Source organism: Terrapene carolina, unplaced genomic scaffold (assembly GCF_002925995.2).
Source record: "Terrapene carolina triunguis isolate 2854851 unplaced genomic scaffold, T_m_triunguis-2.0 Scaffold42, whole genome shotgun sequence".
Classification (NCBI taxonomy): Eukaryota; Metazoa; Chordata; order Testudines; family Emydidae; genus Terrapene; species Terrapene triunguis.
Genome location: NW_020664393.1, coordinates 3,439,315 through 3,464,290, shown reverse-complemented (window position 1 = coordinate 3,464,290; position 24,976 = coordinate 3,439,315). Strand labels below are relative to the sequence as shown.

General features: G+C 42.6%; 1 protein-coding gene across 4 annotated transcripts in view; it reads right to left on the bottom strand.

Annotated features, from left to right (window-relative positions):
• Positions 1-502: 502 nt before the first annotated feature.
• FYN (FYN proto-oncogene, Src family tyrosine kinase) overlaps positions 503-24,976 on the bottom strand; it is a 186,867-nt gene continuing 162,393 nt past the window's right edge. For all 4 annotated transcript variants that reach the window (XM_024216040.2, XM_024216043.2, XM_024216044.2 and 1 more), the window contains 4 exons: positions 24,348-24,424; positions 24,092-24,245; positions 10,690-10,821; positions 503-2,094 (listed from right to left, as the gene is read on the bottom strand). In XM_024216040.2, coding sequence (XP_024071808.1) covers positions 1,886-2,094; positions 10,690-10,821; positions 24,092-24,245; positions 24,348-24,424 — 572 coding nt within the window. In that variant the 3' untranslated portion in view covers positions 503-1,885. The remainder of the gene's footprint in view (positions 2,095-10,689; positions 10,822-24,091; positions 24,246-24,347; positions 24,425-24,976) is intronic.

The window sequence follows — 24,976 nt, the reverse complement described above, 5'->3', positions numbered from 1 at the left end:
CCTGTATTTCACCAGATTATTGCTTTACTAGCTTAATAACTGAAAGAAGGCCTATTAAATTAATACGTGAATATTCAGAATATGACTATACAACCTAAGTAAGATAAAATATTAAACAATAAAAATTGCATTTAGACCATCAAAATGTATTACTTGACTAAACATGGTTTCAACATTCTTATGCAGTAATAAGACTAACGTTGATCAATTTGTCTATGCATAAAACAATCTTTTCCTGTGACACTTACATGCCCAAATATAAATGATGACATCAAGAGAGCTATTCTAGAATAAATAGCTCTTCCGAACACAGAACTGTGAAATACTCTACATGTTCACCCATCCTTGACATTGAACTCCAGCTGTTTTGAATCATATTAGCTTTGTAGTTTGGACAATGATAGCAACAAACAAATGGCCAAGTACTCCCCCTATTAAAGGTGATGCCAAAATGGTATTTTTCCCTTCTTCTCTCCATGATTTAAACAAAAGAACAAATATCCAAAGGTAAAATGCTCTCTTTTAATTACTAAATTAAGAAAGTTAAACAGTTTTAAAATGTAAACTTGCAAATAAATCATAACAAAATGTAATTAAGACTTTAAAATTTGCAACTCAGTATTAAAAACTCAATAGAAATAGAAAGGAATTGTTTTTTGGTTAAATGTAAGTCATTCAAGGCTGGTACAAATAGACAGCTGAAAAAGTAATACTTTGTTCTGTGCATCTCCCATGAAATGTAAAGAAGTGCATAGTAATTCCACTGGAGAACTCGCAGACATATAGAAAGTAATTTCATTAGCAGTACAGGACATTTAACACACTTATTTTACAATGGGCAATGTTACACATAAACCAGAAAATCCTAGTTGCATGATAAACAGTTTAGTAGGTGGACATGACTAAAATGCTATGGTTTTAGGATCATTTGAATGTGGTTACAATGTTTATTAAATAAAAGTTTTTGAAACATTTCAGTATACATGTTTTGATACAAGAACTTGCAGTTTCGGTCTTCCAGTTCAAAAGGTGATGGTGTGGTTTTTCTTAATTTAAATATGTTCATTTTAATTTGAAGAACAAATCATAACACGCTTGTCAAAGATTGGAAACATTACTGTAAATATAGCACATGATTCCTGAAAGAGCAAAGTTACAACCATCTACAGGTACATAGTCATAAACAAAAAGTGCAATCCAATTGAAAAAATTCATGCTTGGCAAATGCCAAAAATTAGATCACTGGCTTTCAGAATCTCACCAGTGTTTACATGTTTGCAGTAAAATTATCATGTTCTGGGTACTACTGCATCAGCCTGGCTCATTCAATCTGAAATGAGTTTCCTCTGCAACAGAACCCATATACTGTATGTACAGGTATGTATATATATTATATATATATTATATATATATAAAAAAGCAAAAAAACAAACACCTGTCCTGATTTTTTTTGTTAAAACATGAAAAAAAATGTTTTAGACAAAGAGGCCACTTTTGGAAAATAATACTTTGAATTGAATTGGGAGGAGACTGGTTAAAATCACATAGGTTTCGCATTTTTTAAAAAGGAAAGCACAAGGATCAGTTATTGGCACTAAGTTACTATTTACACTGAACAGAGGTTTTGCAGTTTACATAACATCAATACAATGCAGTTTCTGAGTCTCTGATTAAGAAAAAACAAATGTTTTTCTCCTTGTCATAGAGGACATTCAGATTATTAGGACAAGTGGTCATGGACAAGTTCTGTAGAAGTTCTCAACTTCAGACTCATGTGCATTCTGGTGCTGGAAGATGCTGCACTTTGGCGAAGCCGGTCACTGAGTTGGAAGCTAATGGGGGGCGGGGTGACACCTGATAATGACAGTCTGTGTAGGCCAGGAATTTACAGGTTGTCACCAGGCTGGTACTGGGGTTCTGTTGCAGTAAAGTAGTCTTCAAGGAAACCCTGCAAATATTCAAAAGTTGGACGTTCTTCTGGGTCTTTTTTCCAGCAGTGGATCATAAGCTCATGCAGGGAGCTGGGACAGTCCTGAGGACATGGCATCCTATAACCACGTTCTACCTGTTCCAAGACTTCACGGTTATTCATACCTACAAAGAGGCAATGTGAAATGGTCTCTGTTAAAATACACAGACTTCTCCATGTATAATACATACAATTTTCTCAAGCTTATTCAGTCCTTTTGTAAAACAAAAACAAAAACAGTTCCAGCTTTATAACTACTCCAGTATAAACTGGATCCATTTTCTTCCTAAGCAATAAACTCATCTAAACCACAGATCAGTAAAACGCTGCTCTCAGGAATACCCCTATATCCACTCCATTGACTTCAAATGAATTGTCATGAGTGTAACAAAGGGCAGACTGTGGTGATGTGTCAATAGATAGTTGTGCAATCGTCTGTGAAAAGGTTTGTTTAGAGTTATTACAGCCTTTTGGTATGCAGAGCTTTTTTTTTTCCTAATCAGAATCCTAAAAGTTTTTAAAAAATATGAAAATTGACTTTTATAAAGGCTCAATTTGAGCTTGCTGAATTTTAAAAAAATATTTTTAGTACTTGCTGGGAATGATGTGGGCAGAATTCAAGAAGAATACCAACAACACTGCTTTTAGACGATCAGATATCACTGACAGCATCTCTAATATTTGTACAGAAGTTTATTGTTATTGGTGACCGATAGTCCCTTGTTCTGCATCTGACTTTGTTCATCCTGTGCTAGATATTAACTGCAGAATTTGCTTTGATAGAAAACTGTAACGGTTACATACGGGAGTGCAGTTTTAAGGGTATGGGTTAGTGCCAGTGTAGTTTCGAAAACACACCAATGTTCCTTCTATTACTTCCTATCCAAAAGAGAACAAGTTTGTTCTGATGGAAGAGATGGGTAAAATATAAAAAAACAACCCTGCTCGCAAGGAGACCAACTCTCCCTGTAGAGAGACACCTCCTCCATGATCCCGCCCTCGGGCTACGAGATATACTCCCCACTACGTGTTCCACTGCCAGACATCTGCCTTCCTTATCTATGCCTTGGCTTTCCATTCCCCCCCCCCCCCCCAAACAACAGATCATTCCGTTGAATTTTTTTCACCCTAAGTAGCTAAAACATATTAGCAACCTTCACTTCAGCTTAACTAAATTCTTTGATTTTTTCTTGGTTTTTTAATAATTTAAAGGAAAAATTCCAGTACCTCTGCCATATGGAAGTATTTACCAGAAAATATATATATTAATTACACCTTAAATGGCAGCTTGGATTCCAGCTTGCTAGTACTGTAACAAGTTTTCTGCCAAGCTATACCTGCAGACTTAGTATCCTTAACCCTGTGGGTCCTGCTGAGAAACTCTGTAGGCATCTTAGACTCTAAACACACTAGGCCAGCCAGACCTTTGGCATATCTTAAAAGTCTGCCACATACCAAATGGCCCTACACATCCAGATGGGCCTCATTTGTCAACATTAACTTCCAAAATACATCCCACCAGTTTTTGAAAATGGCAAAAAACCAGTACTCTGCAAGCCCTTCACCAGAAACAAAAGGTGAAGTTTCTAGGTCTCACTGTTTTTGAGACACACCATCAGAGCAGTGAAAATCTGTCATGCAGGCAAAATGTCCGTAAGTATTTGTTTCATGCCACCAATGTACAATGTACATAATACACAAAAGCATAAAGGCAGCTTTTGCCCCAAAGAGATTACAATTGAAAAGACAGGCACGTAAAAGGTGGTATGCCCTGGGAAATACAAAAGCTGGATGACAAGGTTTTGTGTTTTGAATTACAAACGCCTCTAATTTTTCAAACTGTCATCTTTGAATCAGCTGGGTCAAGTCACCTCACATTTTAGTGTAAAAATCTCTTCAGTGCTTCTTGTCCCTCACAGGCTAAATTATAATTCTTTCAACCTTGAATAAATAAAGTGCCACACATAGGTAAAAAATATTGTTTGTTTACATTCTAGAATTTTTATGTTGGCTGGGTCCCTTCACGTGCAAGGGAAGTACAACACAGATGGCAGCAGTCCCATCACCACTAACTTTCCTTCCAAATGTGAATTAATTAGCATTTTGTTATTCTGGGATATCTGTTCAGTATTTTTATCCAGTGTATTATTTCATGAAGGCCAGTACACTGTGAAACTTGATAGTAGACTATATGCTGTAAGGAAAAGCCTAAGGAGAGAGTGAGGGAGGGGAAGGAGAAACAGTTCTCAACCTCTCTCTCTCTTTTTTTTTTTTTTTTTAAACACGTGGGAAAGATTAACAAATTCCATGTACTGTGCTAACTGGAAACATATTGACATTCTCCCTCCACCCCAGAAAATCCAGCTATAAAACAATGAATCTGGCTATTGCTTGTCATCCTAGTGTTATCCAGAAGAATTCTTCTCACAAAGTCAGACTCAGTCAAGCTACCACTGGCAGTCATTTCGGAAATTCATATCTCCGCCAATAGCTACAGAATCCATACTTATCCAATCAACTGTACTGTGTTTCAAATGAAATGAGCTATCAATTTAAAAGGGACAGTGCCAAGATAAAAAAAAATCATCTTTGAATCCATCTGTATTACTAGTCAGATATTTGATTTATTGGAATCACTTAAATCATTATGTTTATTTTGTACTTCTTATGCTGTTTGTTTACTTTCCTACAAACTTTTTAATAGGGTAAGTGAATCTAGATAGGCCAGTTTCACTGTTTCTTCTACATTAGCACAAGGCTGTTGTATTTCCATTTCTAACAAAGCAGAATATTTAAATGGTTTGTACAGTTCACTTCTCATCTAAAAAAATCCAACCTTTTAATTTACTTAAACAAATACATACAGTCAGTTGTATTTGTAGTAGGTTTCTAAACCCTTTACAAGTTTTCGCTTACAAAACGTATGTCTGAGAAATAAACTGCTCAATAACGTCCTATTTTAGGCAGCAGAAATTTCACTGTCCTGGATTTCAGCTGCATTCAAACTTTCTAGAACAAGCATTTGGGCCAGGGAAAACATTTGCACTTAAGTTCTAAAAGGCAATTTTTCTATTAGCTCCTGATTCCACCATAGGAGTGAGAAAACACATTGCTTTATTGGTGAAGGATGTTGCCATTTTAAGACCACACACCTCTTTCCTGTCTCAGGTTATTAGAGATTTGCATGTGAATCACTAAAGCTGCTGGGAAGCTATACAAATCTGCTGCCCAAAGCTATACAGTTCAAAAACAGAGACGCTCTCTCACCTGGTTTACCTAGAAAAGCTCCGACAGAGTTTCTCACTCCCGACCACTTTTCTTTATTTTGGGGGAAAGGGACGGAGTGTCATAAATGGGATTTAAAAGCTCAGTTCTGGCCTGTAAAGAAGTCCCGCTAGCAAACAAAGGGCTTGTCTACACTGGCACTTGACAGCGCTGCAACTTTCTCGCTCAGGAGTGTGAAACCCCCCCGCAAGTTTCAGCTCTGTAAAGTGCCAGTGTAGACAGTGCACCAGCGCTGGGAGCCGTGCTCCCAGCATTGGTAGCTACGCCCCTTGTGGAGGTGTTTTGTTTTTTTTTAAGTGCTGGGAGAGCTCTCTCCCAGCTCTCTGCCGCAACTACACAAGCCATGTTAAAGCGCTGCTGCAGCAGCGCTTTAACGTTGCCAGTGAAGACGTTGCCAGTGAAGACGTGCCCAAATTGAGGAAGAGTGCTGCAGGCTGTCTTCCGAGGACTCCCTTGTCAGCCCTGGAGCAGAAGGCAGGATCGAGGGGGAGTGGCATGCATGCTACAGAGATTGTGGGCAGCATTCAGGGAACAGGTTTCTGTAACTTAGCCCCTTAGGGCTGTCTAAATTACAGCAGCAGCCTCTTTAGCCCTAAATCAGGAGGGTGCAGTGATGGCTTTATGCTAGTTTACTCCCCTACTCCTTTTCCCAGGGCTGAGTTTTGTGCTGCATCTTTTAAAGGCACAGCACATAATCGCACTCTAAATTAAACTGGGATATTTCAGGACACCCATGATTTGTCATATCTTTTCCACAGGTTAATTTAGGCTTCTCTTCCTATGTAGCTCTTACTATGCTGATCCAAAGGGTATCTCCCTTAAATAAAAGCTTTCCCAATTCTTGCAGTATACAGCCACGCTGCCTCCTCTGCATGAATTACTTCCCTGTCCCATACAGCCACCCTCTCCGCCTTCACATTCCTTCACTATACGTTTCTTCTGAGCTACCCACAGAAAGTGAGTTCTATGTATAGCTGTAACACAACCAACCCCACAGCTAATTTCTCACAATACCTTTTGCGTCTTTTAGACTGTGTCTCACTACTTGTTTAGCATCAATGCGCTTGGTACTGTACAATACACAAAGTAAAACTATCCCTACCTTGACAATTTTAGTCTAAGGCTATGTCTTCACTACCATGGGATAACTAACCCACATAAGCTCACTGCTGTAAAACCTTGTGGAAACAAGGCACTTGAGTTCTACTGTGTGGTACAATAGGTGAGGTCAACCACAGATTTGAGGAAAAGTGCTGACCTTACCTAGCTACCTAATGGTAAAGACTACGGTGCCTTGTCTCCACTAGGGTTTTACAGCAGGATAGCTAATACATGTTAATAAAAAAGAACCTTTTTTGCAGTGAAGACACAGCCATTCCCTAAAATCATGAGGGTAGGAACAGTTTAATTTGGGTATTGTACAGTACCCACCTTATTATTGACTCTACATAAACAATAAGGATCCCTCTCTGCTTCATTCGAGGTGCTGCAGGTTTGTAGGCTGAACTGGGTGTTGAACTCCAGTGGTAGACATTGGTGAAGCCAGCTCCTGAGTCCCTTGCATCAATATTTCTTTTTCTCTAGGTGCTCAAAAAACAACCGAACTAGAGAAGCACATCTGGATTGTGTGTGTCTCATACCCTTGTTTACTATACCAAAAATATATACTGAAGTACCTCTGCAAGAGAAATGCAAATACCAGATCAAACAACTGTATGCTTCAAAGCCGATGTTCTTAGTCAAGGAATTGTGTATATTTATCTCTAAAACGTGATGCCAGTCACTGAGAAGCATTTGTTAGCTAAAGGTGAAGTACAGTAAATTGCATCATGATGTTGTAATCCTTCACATATCTTTTTCCCAAGTGTGTTATTAAAGGGTTTGAGCAATATGTTTAAATTGCATTTAACTCTGTACAACACAGGAATAAATTTGGCCAACAGCTAAGAAAAACTGACTATTCCCTCAAATGGCTTTGAAACCCTTACTTGTGCTATGAGTCAGATTTTAAAAAAATTTCCTCTAATAGGCAGAGACATCCGCATGTGCTGATAGCATTCAGCACAAAAACTGAGTAGCTATCAACTTTGGGTGTGTGAATGAGGGTGCAAATTTGGAGGCAATTTTGAAAGAGGCCCATCAAAAAGGCCAACTTTCAGTTTTACAGAAACAAAAGCAGTTGTCGTCTTTGGAAGATGAAACTCAGGCTGAGTCAGCAAAGTTGACAGGCGGACTGGATAGAAGTTCCAGCTCTGGCCCATCTTTGGGCCTCATTCTTCACTCTGTTACACCAGCATAAAAACCAGGGTAACTCCACAGCAGTCAGTGGAGCTGCACCAGAGTAAAACCAGTGTCAGAGTGAAGGATCAGGCTACTTTTATACTCACATGCCCAAGCTAATATACTGATCTAGCCACACCCCAAGGGGGACAACCACTGGAAAGGCCAAGAAAGAGGCAGCACCACACTTTCAAACCCTCAAGAGGGAAGAAAACGATCTGTTTTTTAAAATGGTTTATGTTATCATTTCCTATGTATTTTTTTCCTAAAGCAGGAATAATCCTCATGGCATTAGCCAATATTTCCAAGAACCACCTTGGACATTTTGAGCTAACAGCCAAATGACTGACTCTTCCTCATAGTGAACAGTATCTTATGACGCAAACAGTCCCACTGAAATCCATGGGAGAGTGCCTGTGGATATGTAATTGGTACTATTTGCCGTGAGACATGGTTGCACAATTGGGCCCTTAGCCTTTGTAAACAGAGCTTTGCTATTTTCCAAAGGCCACACTCGGATGGAATTCTGTACAGGGTTTGATGGCACTGTGGCAGATACTTCTCCAAGTAGAGCATGTACATATGCTGCCATTCCGTGCATGAACATACTAATAGCAATTTTAACACCAGAAGCAGGACAGGCAAGGCAGATGTGCTTGATCAGTGTAGTTGGAATGTGTGGCTGTACTGCCTGATAAGCAACATTTTAGACAATAATCCTGCTGTACAACAGCCAAAGAATTGTAGCCTCCTACTTCTCAACTGTGGTAAAGAGAAGATTAAGATCCAAGGGGAATCTGGGTAAAGCAAAAACAGTAAAACTAAAAATAAGCTGACATTCATTTTGGCTTTGGTTCTCTCATACCCCATGTAGTTTTTACCCCTCCCCCCATGTACTAATAGTGACTAATATTGCTGAAGTTGCTTACTTCAAGCCCCTGTCTTCTAAAGGGTTAAAGAGAGCACCAATAAATGAACTGAACATTGCAGCCCATCTGTTAAGAAATCACGCTACTGCTGGCAGGGACTGCGAGGGCTGGGCTATAAGGTTTAATTGTGAGCCTTGACATCCCTTTAATCTCTGCCTCCTTTTCATCAGTGTCTGAGGCTCACAGCTTCGCCTCCTTCGCACCCAAAATGGAGCACCGGGGTGCTTGATTTGCAGACTGAGGGAGAGAGGATGCCGTACTTCCCATTCATATCCACAATATTTCCCCTTCCTCTGTCTGTCTTCCCTTTTCTGCTCTATGTTGTGCCTGCCCCCTTTTACTCAAACAAAACAAGATGATAAAATAACCCAGGTATTCAATGGCATGGTATCTCGGCATGCAGACCTGTAGGTGCATGCCTGGCAAACAATCCACAGACATTCTATCATCTCTTGTAGCACATTTCAAGTGAGGGTGTTTTCTTTTTTCCAGCCCCCAAGACTATAAGCAGCAGTGTCTGTAGACTGTATCCTTCACTCTCTTCAGAAGCTAGTATTTGATATACGTCTCTGACTGCTTTGATAATTACGCAGAAATTGACTCTGCGGCATCACACAGATTGGTTTAGCATCCTTTCAATTATAACCTACCAGCAGTCTGTTATATCATACAAAACCCATGCAGTGATAAGCTTTACCAGTGCTTAACTATTTGGACAAGTCTTAAGGAGAAATGCAAAGGGTCTAGACATTCTAGTTTTCTCATTTCACAGACTGTATTCACAATGTTAAGGAAAGAAGAGATTTATTCTCCAGGAAGTGCACTATTGTCACCAATCCCTTCCCCCGACATGAACACCTCTGTCCTTTAGAACAGGAGTGGGCAAACTATGGCCTGTGGGCTGAATCCGGCCCGTCAGGGCTTTGGATCCGGCCCGCAGGATTGCCACCCCTGTGATGATGCGGGCCCCACGCCGCTCCCGGAAGCGGCCGGCACCACATCCCTAGAGAAGTGGGGGGAGGGGGAGGGGGAGGGGGGCAGAGGGCTCCGGAGCTTCCTTTGGCCGGGAACGGGGAATCTTTGGCCGGGAACGGGGAACCACAGCCAATGGGAGCTTCGGGGGAGGTACCGCAGGCGAGGGCAGTGCGCGGAGCCCTCTGTCAACCCCAGGGGCCGCAGAAACGTGATGCCGGCCACTTCCGGGAGCGGAGCAGCATGGGGCCAGGGCAAGCAGGGAGCCTGTCTTAGCCCCACTGCACACTACTGCCACCCCGGAGCTGCTCTAGGTAAGTGGCGCCAGGCCGGAGCCTGCACCCCGAACCCCTCCTGCATCCTGCACCCCAACCCCCTGCCCTGAGCCCCCTCCTGCAGCCCGCACCCCAACCTCGTGCCTTGAACCCCTTCCTGCACACCGCACCCCCTCCCACAGCCCTGCACTCCCTCCCGCACCCCAAGCCCCAGCCACAGCCCTATGTTCATGGCCCTGCATGCAATTTCCCCACCCAGATGTGGCCCTCGGGCCAAAAAGTTTGCCCACCCCTGCTCTAGAAGCTGTTAGAGTGAAACTGTCCCTTCTGAAAACATGCACAAGCACGTCCATTCATCTCTAATGTAAGTATCACTCCATGGCAGGGTTTCAAAAAGAAAGTAACAGGCCCCCACTTTCCCCTCCCTAGAGAATTTAACCCATTTGTGAACCTGCACTGGACTGGTAGCTACATGTTACATGAATAATTTCTTTCACTTCCATCGGTTTTTATATCCAGGATTGAGATTTAGAAGTATTTTAAAAGAGATTTGGCAACGTCAGGTGTCAAAGCTAGTACAACTAGACTGATGTATAAATGGATTAATCCATTCTGTATCTTAACTACTGATGTTAAAAAAAAATTGAATGCAAATGCTACTGTGACTTATTTGGGCTAAAATACAGTATTTTACATTGTCTTTATTATTTTGCTGGAAAAATGATCAATTTAATTGATATTCGTAAAAATAAATCAGAATGAAGATAGATTAGATTTACTGTCTGGACACCACCCTTATAATGGCATGGACACATTAGGGCCCCAAATTAGGAAAGTATTTAGGCATATGCACAACTTCAAGCATGTGAGTATAATCCCATCTGAATTCAGTGGAACTACTCACGTGTAAAGTTATGAAAGTACTTAAGAACCTTCCTGAATTGAGACCTAGATTAGTATTGTCGACTGCTTTTCTTACCTGGGTATGGCACTCTCCCTTTTGTTACAAGCTCTGTGAGTAATATTCCAAAAGACCATACGTCTGATTTTATTGTGAACCTTCCATACAACGCTGCTTCTGGCGCAGTCCATTTAATGGGGAACTTTGCACCTAACGAAAGAAACAAACAAGTTATGATCAAGATGTGGGCAGTACAGAAATAACAAATGACGGTTTCATTCTATGGGTGCTGCAACAGTCAAAGTACTGCATACAGACATTAGCAAATAACTCAGTGGAATATCGTCAAGGCTGTAATGTGTGATTCACGGGAAGTAGGGTGGGTAGAATTTGTGAAGGGAAGGGAAGGCTTAAGAGGGGCTTGTGGGATCACAGAATCATAGAAGATTAGGGTTGGAAGAGACCTCAGGAGGTCATCTAGTCCAACCCCCTCCTCAAAGCAGGACCAACCCCAACTTTAAATCATCCCAGCCAGGGCTTTGTCAAGCCGGGCCTTAAAAACCTCTAAGGATGGAGATTCCACCACCTCCCTAGGTAACCCATTCCAGTGCTTCACCACCCTCCTAGTGAAATAGTGTTTCCTAATATCCAACCTAGACCTCTCCCACTGCAACTTGAGACCATTACTCCTTGTTCTGTCATCTGCCACCACTGAGAACAGCTGAGCTCAATCCTCTTTGGAACCCCCCTTCAGGTAGTTGAAGGCTGCTATCAAATCACCCCCCTCACTCTTCTCTTCTGCAGACTAAATAAGCCCAGATCCCTCAGCCTCTCCTCGTAAGTCATGTGCCCCAGCCCCCTGATCATTTTCACTGCCCTCCGCTGGACTCTCTCCAATTTGTCCACATCCTTTCTGTAGTGGGGGGCCCAAAACCGGATGCAATACTCCAGATGTGGCCTCACCAGTGCCGAATAGAGGGGAATAATCACTTCCCTTGGTCTGCTGGCAATGCTCTTACTAATGCAGCCCAATATGCTGTTAGCCTTCTTGGCAACAAGGGCACACTGCTGACTCATATCCAGCTTCTCATCCACTGTAATCTGCAGGTCCTTTTCTGCAGAACTGCTGCTTAGCCAGTCGGTCCCCAGCCTGTAGCACTGCATGGGATTTTTCAGTCCTAAGTGCAGGACTCTGCACTTGTCCTTGTTGAACCTCATCAGATTTCTTTTGGCCCAATCCTCCAATTTGTCTAGGTCACTCTGGACCCTATCCCTACCCTCCAGTGTATCTACCTCTCCCCCCAGCTTAGTGTCATCTGCGAACTTGCTGAGATGCAATCCATGCCATCCTCCATGTCATTAATAAAGATGTTGAACAAAACCGGCCCCAGGACCGACCCCTGGAGCACTCTGCTTGATACCGGCTGCCAACTAGATATCGAGCCATTGATCACTACCCGTTGAGCCCGATAATCTAGCCAGCTTTCTATCCACTTTATATTCCATTCATCCAATCCATACTTTTTTAACTTGCTGGCAATACTGTGGGAAACAGTATCAAAAGCTTTGCTAAAGTCAAGGTATATCACATCCACCACTTTCCCCATATCCACGGAGCCAGTTATCTCATCATAGAAGGCAATCAGGATGGTCAGGCATGACTTGCCCTTGGTGAATCCATGTCGACTGTTCCTGATCACCTTCCTCTCCTCCAAGTGCTTCAAAATGGTTTCCTTGAGGACATGCTCCATGATTTTTCCAGGGACTGAGGTGAGGCTGTCTCTCTCTCCCAGAGTCCCTGTTAGCATGTTTCTCTCAGAGAAACATTGTCAAAAATTTAAACTCAACATTGAGGTTTTATAAAAAAGAAATTTAAAAACCCAACAGAAACTTTTGTGCATGTTTTCTCCCAATAAAAATATTTTCAATTAACATTTCCCTGCAGCATTCACAACCCAAACATTGCTACGCCATGCTAGTGCATGAGAATAGAAGTGAAATTTATTAGAAAAACACCTTTCTAGCCTCACTGTCCAAAGGGAGCAAAAATATAAACAAACAGTAAACCATACATTAAAAAAAATCTAATATGTTACTAGTAACATGCCAGGATTAAAAAAAAATACTGCAAATGAAGTTTCTTTGGATGTGATGTCAGGGCAGAATTTTGGCCTGTGATTTATATCTTGACAGTGTCCTTTTACGTTTTCTGAACTGAAAAGTCTGTAGTGATGTGCAGTTCTAATGTGTTCATCCATCATCATAGCATGTAGGAGCCAATGGTGGCAGCAGGGTTGATTTTTCCCTTTATCAGTGAGTAAAATAATAGGTCTTTAAACATTGATTTATTTGCTTTTCCAATCATTAAAACATTTTTCTACAAAAATGGTAAAGAGTTACTTTAAAAAAAATCTTGCAGTAATAATTAAGTGGCATTACCTTCTTCTGATTCCTAGTGGCAAACACCCTCGAATTGTGAAACATATTGAATTAGTGAGAATTGTTAGCGTTTGCTCATAGAAGTTGTTTATAATATATAAAATATAATAATAATAACAACATAATATATGGAGATATACCTATCTCATAGAACTGGAAGGGACCTTGAAAGGTCATCAAGTCCAGTCCCCTGCCTTCACTAGCAGGACCAATTTTTTTGCCCCAGATCCCTAAATGGCCCCCTCAAGGATTGACCTCATAACCCTGGGTTTAGCGGGCCAATGCGAAATCACAACTTCGACAAATGACTTCTAGGTAGTTAATTTACTGCACTGCTTACAGTAATTTGCTAATACTGTTTTGCTCTCTCATTCAGTGATCAGTGCCTTGAATTTTCTCCTGTTCTAAGCAATATGACTTGGGCTCAGAATACAAAGTAGACAAAGTAAATCTTGACTTCTCTTAATTGGTAAAATGCCAGACATTATTTAAATATATTGTAGGAATAATTTTAAACTCAAGAACTGAATTATTTACAAATTAATACATATTGTTGAAGCAAATGGAACACAGGTTGAGTTGCTTAGGTATGGGTGCCTAAAGTTAGGAACCCATTTAGATACCCTTATAAACATAGCCTGACTTCACAGTGCTGTGCACCTGCAGCTCCCATTGACTTCAGTGGGACTTGCAGATGCTCAGCATGTCTGAAAGTCAGGCCGTTTCATACTTATGTGGGTAAACACAGATCTAGGAGCCTAATTTTAGGCATTCAGGTTTGAAAATTTTGGCTATGAGCATGTTCTCTTATGTTATTTCCTTAAGGGACTGGTCTGAGATTACAGAACTTCCTGTCAAAATTTGCAGCGAATCACCTTATCCTCTTCTAAATTATTCCTTAAACTCTCTCTTAGTGGTGGTGTCTACAAATCACTGCTGTGTGCAACGGATCGGAATGGCTGTCTGGACGACTCATCCTCAGCATGGGCTGTAGGAGGCTGGCACCTACCTGGCTTCCCCAGTTACTGGCAATGCTGAGGAGTGAGGACGACGAGCCTTGCACATCTCCCTAGAGAAAGCGTGAAATGCGTATATATATGGTTTACATTTTGTATATGTTTGGATTGCTGCTCCAGATGGCCCTGGACTGCTTGAAGATCCACACATCATGAAGGGCAGGGACTACATCCCATGGTGCTCACGTACATGCAGATGCCAAGGCAGAGGGTCACCACCCTCTGCTAAGTATTCTTTAGGTCTGGAGGCCTGGACTTCGGGGTGTTATTTATTTCACATATTTAGTTTGTTGATTTTCCTTTTCCTGTTCCACTCTGTAGCTGAATAGTTTCCTGCTCTCGTGCGTCCTGCTAGGATCCAGAGATGGGAATTGTCTGGGTACAGCCCTGGAGGATGGACACCCCACCTGGCTCCTCCACGCAGCCCTGTCAATTCCCACTTCATCCTCCTCTTCCCCACCTAATACAGTGCTTCCCCAGGGGATGTACTGGTAGTGGGTGCTGGAGCACCATGGGCAGGTAAGAGGTGGGGAGGGGTTACCTTTCCTGTGTATCCTTTAAAATGTCCCCTCTTCTGACATCCGAGTCAGAGAAAGCCAAGTGTAGGGAAATGCTGTTGAGACAACAAATGGACTGTGCCAGGATAACCCCTCAATATCTGGGGGGGGGGGGGGGGTGAGGCTGGATGTCTGTCTATAGTGGCTGCTGACTGAATACCTTTACTATTTTGTAAATAGGTGGAACATTTATTGTGTTAATAATAATAATAATACTTTTTTAATGTTGTGTATTTTGCTTTTTTTTTTTTTGTACCATTTGATGCTGTCAGGGCTGGAGATGAAGACAATGGCTGAGTCCTATCTCGGGTGCTCTTGGGCCTGCAAGGAAGTGGGCAGATGAGTATCCTGACAGATGCTGTGCTCTGAGCTGCAGAGCCATCACTGAGTGGTGGGGCAGGAGCACTGTGGGATTGCACCGAGAGGCCCAACTATGCTGCTGCAGTTGCAATGCTTGCATTTCCTGTTCACACCAGCACTGCAGTAGTGTAGAGGGCCATGTTGCAATGTACGACAATGTCTAGCCTGCAATCACAGTGATGGTGTGAAGTGTTTGCTGTACATCACCTTTGTAAGAAGCCGTAGGTGGATAATGTGTTTTTATAGGAGGCTAAGGGGTTGCAACACCAAAATGGTGTAGTGTAGACAAGGCTTCTGAGAGCAAGGGGGTGGTTGATCAGCAGTGCTGGCAACCTTGAAGGGGATATGGCCAAGGCCTGGCCTCCCTTTTACAGTGAAAACCAGACATAACTGCCACTGCTAAATGCACTCCTCCCAATGCCTGCCTATGCCTCACATGGGTACAATGCCTCAAGACACTACAGTTCAGATGCCACCCCAGCACAGCTTTTGATCTACAAACTGTAACTGAGCCCACAGATTGCAATACATTATTTAAAGTCACAGGCAGGGCTAAGACAGTACATTAAACTAGCCACATCCACGCTGTGAACAAACGTCAGATAAAATATATATTACTGACAAATGTGCTAAGTCATCTCATGGGCCAGATCCTCATCTGGCATAATTTGGTTTATTTCCACTGGTGTGAATGGAACTATGCAGATTTATATCAGAGGGGGATCTGCCTCAGTGGTTTCTGCTGGAACTGTAAGTACTGTGTTTATTAAAAGCTAACAGATCTGTAACGTGACTGACAAACCAATCACTATCTAAATATATTAGGTCAGCACAGTCTGTCCTTACCCAGAAGTCAAGTCTGAATTGATTGCTTTTATCCCCACTTATCAAACAGTTTCTGAATTAATTCTGTGTGAGAGCAGCAATTCTTGTCTGGCTGTGCTGCTTACATTGTGGCCTTCAGACAAACAGCTAGTTCACTGGAGTCAGTGCAAGGAAATAAAGTCCATCAGACACATGGATTCTCAGGCCAGTGACTCTACTAAAGAAGGATATTAATAAGAGTCACAGGCCTGCAGGGCCAGCCCTAGCCATTTGGGTGCCCTACGCCTCCCTCCCCCAGGGGTCTGGGAGGCAGGAGCTGTGGGGAGCCACTTTTGGGGGCCCCACAGGCCGAGAGTGGCCCAGGGGATTAGTGGGGGGCCAGGAGCAGCCCGCTCCGCTTCCTTCACCCTGGCCCCAGCTTCCCGCCGGAGTGGTCCTTTCCCCAACCCGAGCGACATGGCTGGGGCCAGGGCAAGGGAAGTGGAGCAGGCTGGGGCTGAGTCTCTCTGCTTCCTGCCACCGGTGAGTGCGGGGGGCGATCCTTTCTCCGCACTCCCCGGCGGAGCGCCACGGCTGGGAGCTGGCGGAGTAGAGCAGGCTGGGGCCGGGTTGCTCCGCTTCCCGCCGCTGCCAGTGAGTGGAGGGTCACTGGGGGAAGAGGCGGAATGGGGGCGAGCTGGGGGCGGAGTAGGGGGGAAGGGTAAGAGGCAGGGTGGAGGGAGTTGTCCGCCCCCCCCCCCCCCCGGGACAGCCCTGCCCCTTGCGGGGGAGGGGGGGCAGCCGAGGGATAGGGCTGGTCGCCGGGGCTGGTGCTGCCACGTATGCAGCATGCGGCTGCCTAGGGCACCATGAAATTTGGGGCAATTTGGTGCCCCAAATTTCATGGTGCCCTATGCAGCTGCGTATGCTTGGTATGCCTAAGGACGGCCCTGCAGGCCTGTTACTAAACTCCCTGGATTTCTGGGCAGGATGAGGGAGAACAGGGTGTCTCCAAACTAGACTGTGTCAGGATCAGAAGGACAGTAAGCCCAATTTAATTCTCCTTTTCCCCAAGCTGCTTTTTATGACAGGAGTATGGGGAGGCGCTGGGTGGAACTCCCAGAATGTATTTTCTCATGTTAAGGAAATCCCTCCAGGCTTTGTTTTGTATTTTTAAATTTAAAACCATAAGAAAAACAAACAAAATCTGACAATTGAAACTGTGTCCCCACTGTCCCAAACCTGCTGCTGCTGTATCACTGCACCCTAAACTGAAACAAACTTGTTACTACATGTCACCAACAACAAGCACTGGGCTTGGCAGAGGACACTACCTTTCTTGAGAAAACAAGACTCTGAGGGTATACTTTTATTTTTTTTTTTTTTTTAAAGAAGCTAAAACGATAAACCATGGAAACTATTAGGTCAACTATTAGAGAATTTAGTTCAATGTTAAGTGGCATTTGGGGCTGGAAAGGGAAAGCCACAGAGATAAAAAAATGCTGAAGCAAGCACGTAACAGGAAACAAGTCAGTTTTGGTAGACGACTGAGTGACAAATGCTGTGTGGGAGGACTTGAGCCAAAAATTTACTATTAAATCTTGTTTGCTGAGACAAGTAATATGAAATTATGAGCCTGGTAAAACATTAAAAACGAGAACAAGGTCCTTACCCCATCTCACCTGGGGAAATGGGTCACGGGGGAACTCCAAGTTCTTAACAGAGCTCTGTCTCCCCTACTCTGAACCCCACAGCCTCTTGAACTGGTCACTCTCCTGTCAGTTGAGGACAATTGGATGGGGTTTCCTTTGAAACCCATCAGTGTTTTTTTCTCAAACACTCAGGGTTTGCTGTTGAGAAAAACGAGTCATTATTCCTTTCCTTCCATGCTACTGCTGGCCCTGGAAATAGGAGATGAAGAACAGGAACCAAACCTTGGATGTTCTGTACTGTGGTACAGTCAATTGCAAACAACGTAGTCTGGTTAGTTGGAGAACCAGGTGCCAGTTCTCTACAAAGGACTGACAGAGCACAAAGAAAACTCCCATTTCAAGAAAAATCAGATACACCAGAGTATTGAGACAAAACTGTATCTGAGAGTTCACAAGCAGACATACACGAGCTACAAAAATAGCTCTAGGTGGTCTGGAAGGCATCAGAAAAATCCTTATTGTTTCATCAGTGTTGGAGTAGCATTACCACAAGTGCTGCCAATATATGCAATAGACACATGGACTGGAAAATAAATCCCATTTTACAAAGGACATTTTAAATTTGTTTCAGCTGCTCCTGCTTGTAATAGGAAACACTTCTTCCCAGCAGCTTTCCCAAGCAGTCATGCCATGTGCTGGCTAAGGCTCTACATCACTGATCTGGTTCAAAGTTCAATGGGAACAATGCCCTATGGGAAGTCTCGGGTAGGAAGTGATGTAAGGACTCTGACTCACCGGTCTGCAGGAGAGAAGGAGGCAGTAGGGAGACAATTAACTCTGAAGCTTGCCTTACAAGGCTGACACAAGCAGTGCCATTTAAGACAACTATGCAGAAAAATTAGACTGTGACCCGGAGGAAAGTGATACAATGGCAACTAGCAAAGAGGAGGCAATAGCCTTTCAAATGAGTGTCATTTTAACATACAATTTCTTTCCTTTGATTATTCACTTATGTACTAGAAAAAGCAAGATTTATTTTTTTGACAACAAAGCAAGACAAGAGAAGCCAAATGTTCACTAGAAGCTAAATGATCTTTTCCATATATTCAATGGCAGTACATAGTTTCTAGTCACACCCTTTAAATCACACCGGATGTGACCATCTGTTTCTTTCTTGATGATTGCTGAGAAATGGTGGATGCATGGACCTAACCACTTGCTATTTACCTTTCATAAATCATGAGCAGTCAGGCCTCTCTGCTTAAATCCCAAATAAAAATAAACTTTCTGGTCAACAAAATGTTACCACCAGCTGAGAAAGATTCATCTGGACCAAGAATCCCACATGCTAAACCACTGGGGCTTAGATCGTCCCCATCTGTTTCCTCTCAAAATATTTACATGGATCTAAAAGTAACATTTTTTGGGGAGAGGGCAAAGAAATACCCCCCACCCTGCAAAAAAAAAAAAAACCCAAACAAAATTAGCTCCCAGAGAAAAGTGGAGAGGAGAGTGTGACCTAAGCTACTTTATTTTAAACTTTAATCTTCGGATTTCACATGGCCCAGCACTTCCTTTCTCCAAAAGGAACTGACAATGTGGACCCCCCCCCGCTTTTCCACTTGTGTGTGTAAAAATCACCACAGAGGCAGTAGCCGTCAAGATAAACAGAGCAGTCCCCAGATACATGCCCTTAGAGGATTAGACTGATAGGTCATGGGAAACATGCAAAGGCAGCACAACTTCTTTGTGCTACTATGGCCCCCACCATATTAGTGGTCAAAACTGAGTTAAGAAACCATGATTAAATTAAATTTAAATCAGATTCCAGGCAAAAGTGTTAGCTTATGAAGGGATTTTAAACCTGTTTCTAAATCCCTAGGTTCATACTGGTTACTCAAATTGTATTAGAAACCAGGGTAATTGGAACTGAGCGAAACTGAGTCTATACCAGGCATGGCCAAATGGCGGCTCACGAGCAGCATGTGGCTCTTTGAGAGGTCAACTGCGGCTCTCAGAGCTTGGGGCTTCACCCTGCAGGGGCGCGGGATGTGAACTGGTGCTTGCAGCTTCAGCTCCACTGGGGGAATGGGGTGGGGGTGGTGTGAAGGTTCAGGGTTTCACCCTGCAGCGGGGTGAGCCAGAGCTCACGGCTTCAGCTCCGTGGGGGTGGGGCGCTGATGCTTAGGGCTTCGGCCCTGCAGGAGGAGGCAAGCCGGTGCTGGGGGTTTCAGCCCTGCAGGTGGCACCTAGGCTCTGGCTTCAGCTGCACATGCTCATTATAACAGGAAATGGCATTACTGTATTGCTGTGCAGACCTCCAAGTGCTGTGATCTCTCTGCATGCTGCACACTACAGGCTGTGTTTACTGTTCATAAGTCGCATTTGAATAGTTTTAGATTTAAGTGTTAACCCTACGTTAATTTTGTGGAGAACGACATCTTCAAACTGTAAGAAATGCAAGTATGAAGAAGAAAACCGAAGTTTTCAGCCAGAATGGGAGGAAGATTTTGCATTCACTAGTTAAGTTGGCAAACCCCTGTGCCTTATCTGCAATGCATCGCGCTCTCTCTACAAAGCAGGCAACTTGAAATGTCACTATGAAACGACTCACAATAACTTTTCATCTAAGTACCCTCCTGGATCAGAATTAAGGAAAAACAAGCTAACCATATTAAAATTACACCTCAACAGTCAACAGACACTACTTTCTGCGTTCAGTAAGGAAGCTGACAACGACTGAAGCTAGTTTTGTTATGGCATGGAATATTGCTCTTGAGAAACGTCCGTATTGTGATGGAGAATTTGTTAAGAAAAATATCGCAGAAGTGGTTGCAATTTTAGATCCAAGTAATACAAAACCTCAACAACTAATACAGCAAATTCCAATTTCACGCCACACTACGGAGAGGTGGATCTCCCAGATCAGTGCAGATGTTGCAAGCCACATGCAAAATGATCTAAAGAATTCTCTAGCATTCAGCCTAGTTGTCGATGAATCCGCAGATATTCAAGATAAATCAAACTAGTGATATTTGTTTGCTATGTTTCCGCAGATGTAATTGTGAAAGAAGAAATGTTGGACTTAGTGGCACTAAAAGAAACAACCCGTGATGTTGACATAAAGAATGCACTTGACAAAGCATTGACAAATGCTGATGTACCACTGGATAAACTGGCCAGTGTTGCAACGGATGGAGCAACTGCAATGGTGGGAAAAAAAGTAGGCCTTATTGGACTCTTGAAAACTGATCCCAAATTTCTGGAGTTTCTCCCTGTTCATTGCATCATCATTCGTGAACATCTCACCGGCAGACACTTCAAGTATGAAAATGTTATGAAAATAGTCTTAGAAACTCAATTTCATCTGCTCAAATGGGAAGACTCATCAACAGTTCAAAAATTTCATTGAAGAACTGGATCTTGAAGACAAACCTAACAATGTCTGTTTCTACTGTATTGTGAGGTATCAACCAGCAATTTCTTAAATAGATTTGTGGAACTGTTGGAACCTATCAGTACTTTCCTTGAAGAAAAGGAAAAGACCTATCCACAACTGAAAGATGAGCAATGGATGCAGGATCTGATGTTTTTCACTGATATTATGGACCATCTGCAAACTCTCAACTTGGCACTCCAAGGGAAGGATAAGATTATTTCTGACCTTACTCAGACAGTCTTCAGCTTCCAGAATAAGTTAAAGCTTCTGCAAAGAGACAGTGTCAAGAAGCTTCAACCACTTTCCCCATCTCAAGAGTAGGTTAAACACATTCCCTGAAATCATAGAAGATCACAAACTTGAGGAATATAGAGGTAAATTACAAGGACTGCTTGATGATTTTCAGGTCAGGTTTGAAGACTTGCAGAAGCTGAGATCCTGCTTCGCCTTTCTTGTAAACCCATTCACGGTTGATGTGATCAATGACGGCTGTCCGATTCCCAAAACCATGATTACAGAAACATCTACTGTAGAAAAGGAACTACCGGAACTCCAGGAAGACCAGGCTCTAAAGACGATGCATAAATCACAGTCTACAATTGAGTTCTGGAAGCAAGTTCCAGGAACTAAGTATCCTCAACTCAAGAATACTAGTGTGCGACTCATTTCAATTTTTGGCACAAGATACTGCCGTGAATCGCTGTACTCTGTGATGAAGTTCATAAAAATCGAAACATTGTGCAGTCCTTACAAATCAACATCTGACTGAGCGTCTCCGTACCATGCTGACAACATATCAACCAGATTTCCAAAGACTTAGGACCAGGATGGAGACCCACAAGGCCTCTAGCTCTAGCAGTAATTAGCCATGATACAGTAAGTAGGATGTTAATATTTTTTAAAATGCATGTGTAAAGGTTGTGCGTGTCTTGCGGCTCTCGAACTTCTGAAGATTATCGTATACGGCTCAGAGGGTCAGTAAGTTTGGCCACCCCTGGTATATACGGTTGCCAAGCTCAGCCAAAATTTACTTTAGAGCAGGATATAGAAGCATTAGCAAAACTAGGAAACCCTTTATACAAGATCTATCTAGAAACCTTCAGCACAGTGTTACCTGGAGTGATCCTGGGACAATGAAGTTCATGCATCTTCTCTTGCTCAGGGCTCTGCTCTAAGGCACAATCTATATACAAGTATGGCACAGGACAGGAAGATGCGGCATCGAAAGGGTAGGCGACTTGCACACTATCACACAATAAGTTTGTGCTGGACACACAGAACTCAGGCATGTATCCTAACCACAGTCCATTCTCTCTCCCCAACTTAAAACACTTGCTTGTCTTCACCAGTCCAAACAATCTTTACTCTCGCTGAGTCCAAACTTTTCCCATCCTAACTTTCATCACTTTTTATTATCCTTTAAAAATTGAAGATTATCCACAACATAAATAAAACGAGGGCAAGTGGGGCTTCCAGGGATTTCTAATATATGAAAAGAGCTAAGCTCTTCTAGGAGATGTAACCCAGAAAGGAAACAGGACATCCAAGGATTTCCTATGAATTCTAAGCTCAGAAAATGTTGTCCAGCAACGTTGCCTACTAAAACAAATAGTTAGTCATGTCAAAATATACACTGGGGGCTTTCCAAAGAGAGAAAAAAGTGGCAGTGAAACAAAAAGGAGATCATACTTTTTTTCTACTGTGCATTTTTCCCCAAGCTATTTTATGGGCTGGATCCTACTGCCTTTACTCAAGCACACCTCTCACACTTCACATATGGGACAGGCTGGAGGGAGTGGACCCTGTATACTGGAATGTGCACTTACCGTTCAAATCAGCATTAGTTAACTCTCTGCATCGGTACTTATCACAGTTTCTTTAAGAGCTCAGACAGAAAAAAAGAGGCTCTACCTGTAAGCTGATCTCTCATACCGCTCTCAAATAAGTGGAAAGACACAGTAAGCAACTGTTAGCACTAGTGTGAGTGTAGGCTGGTTAGGGTGCCACATTTCTGCAAACAAGTGCAGCTGACAACAGCTGAAAGAAATTTATAGGGATCTGAACAGCATGATGGCTTTTGCTCTCACTGAAATATGCAGCACTCTGAAGTCTTTGGCTCATTTGGTGAACATTTCAGAGCCAGAAAGCAAAAGAAAACTCTTTGCTAAAACAGAGACAGATTCCATACTAGAACAGGGACATTTGGTTAAGATAAAAGCTCCTAATGGGTTATGAAGTATTTAAACCTCCCTACTTTTTGATGACATATAATATGGTTTAACAAAAGGCCCAAGGGTTAATGGAGTTCAAATATCTGGAGTGGTATTTATTGACATATATTGGGCAAGTACTGCCATTGGACAGACCAAAACTTGCAAACTTGAACACACACTGAAAAATTAGGAATGACTAGTAAAGAATTACTGAGTACTAAGTGTGTGTGTGTGTGTGTGTCATGGCTCAGCATGAACATAGGATTTTTAAAAAGGTGCCTTTAAAGGAAGTGCAATAAGGGTTGCTATAAAAACTTACCATCTCAAAGGGTATTGTATATCAGTGATTGCTCATACCCAGCAATCTGTGTGGCAGTGGAGAATGGTTTTCATATTTAAAAAACTCCTAAAAGTTCCCAAAGAAAATATTGTTCCCAGACACACAGCTGTATTAAAGAACGAGTACTTGATTAAAGTAACTTATTCCAATGGACTAAAATGGATTAAAAATCAAGAAAAATGAAGTCCAACACAGCAATATTTACCATGGTTAGTGCACACAGGAAGAAAAAATTATTTCATTAGAATATGTATATGAATGTATGCCTCAGCTTACACACATATATGTTGCTTAGTGCTGTAGGTTTTTTGTTGTTGTTCTTCAGCTTTCCTTGTGAAGATGCGGGACTGGGGTGGGGAGGGGAGGAGTTCTCGGTCTGACAGGGCACATGGATGATATTGTTTTCAGTTGAGGGATGGCCAGAATTAGCTAGAGAAATCACAGTTAAGCAATTATTCATTCCTCCTCTCCTGGGCTTTATGTACTACCTCAGCAAAGCTCCCAGCCCTCTATCAGGATTAGGAATTAAAACATGGGTTAATATTTGTTTTATAGAAGGTCAAATCCTGAACTTGAAGCAACCTCTTGGTAGTTTAGCATGTTTTTTTCTTCATCTGTTTCAAAAACCATATTCAAGGTTACATTTGCTACTGCTCCCACCTTGTCTCGCAGTGTATTCGTTGTCTTCAATCAATCTTGCTAATCCAAAGTCAGCAATCTTGCATATTAGGCCATTCCCCACCAGGATATTTGCAGATCGCAGGTCTCTGTGTATATAATTCATTCGCTCAATGTACGCCATCCCTCCAGCAACCTGTTAGAAGTACAGCTCTCAATAGGCGTGATTTAAAAATGAAGCCCTACACAGTTGCGGTACAAAACACACGCAACTAAGTGCTTATAAATTAAGACATACCTGTGCTGCCATGTCCACTAAATTCGGTAACTTTAAGGCTCTTCCTTCTCCATCTTTTAAGAAGTCTAGCAAACTCCCTGCAAATGCAAAAGTTAACACTTTAAGAAAACAAGGTTATTAATGAGGAGGGAGGGATTCAGTTTAGTACACAGTATTTAATAGCAATATTTTTGGTTGAAATGACACTGTGTCAAGTTTCCAGAATTAAGGGAATATTTCAAAAACAGGGCAACTCCCACTTACAGATACATATTAATTGCAAATCAATTCTTGATAAGATGCTACTACTGCTTCACTATATTCTCCTATATATTTGTGGAAGATTATGTAACTAGACCAAAAAAAAGGAAAAAAACCCCCAGTTGTCATGGGTGGCAGGTATCAAAGGCCGGAGTAGGCTGAGCCTCCCCAAACAGCTCTGTGTGGCCCCGCCCATGCTCCGCCCCCAGACTCCTTCCTGCTTCTCGCGGCGCTCTGCTGCGGCTTTTCCCCCATGGCACGGGCCCTGGGGGAAGACTCTGGGTGGCTGGAGTTGGTGCTAGTGCCGCCTGCTTGGCGCTCCAGTGCGGAGGCACTTGGGCGGTGTGTGTGTGTGTGTGTGTGTGTGTGTGTGTGTGTGTGTGTGTGTG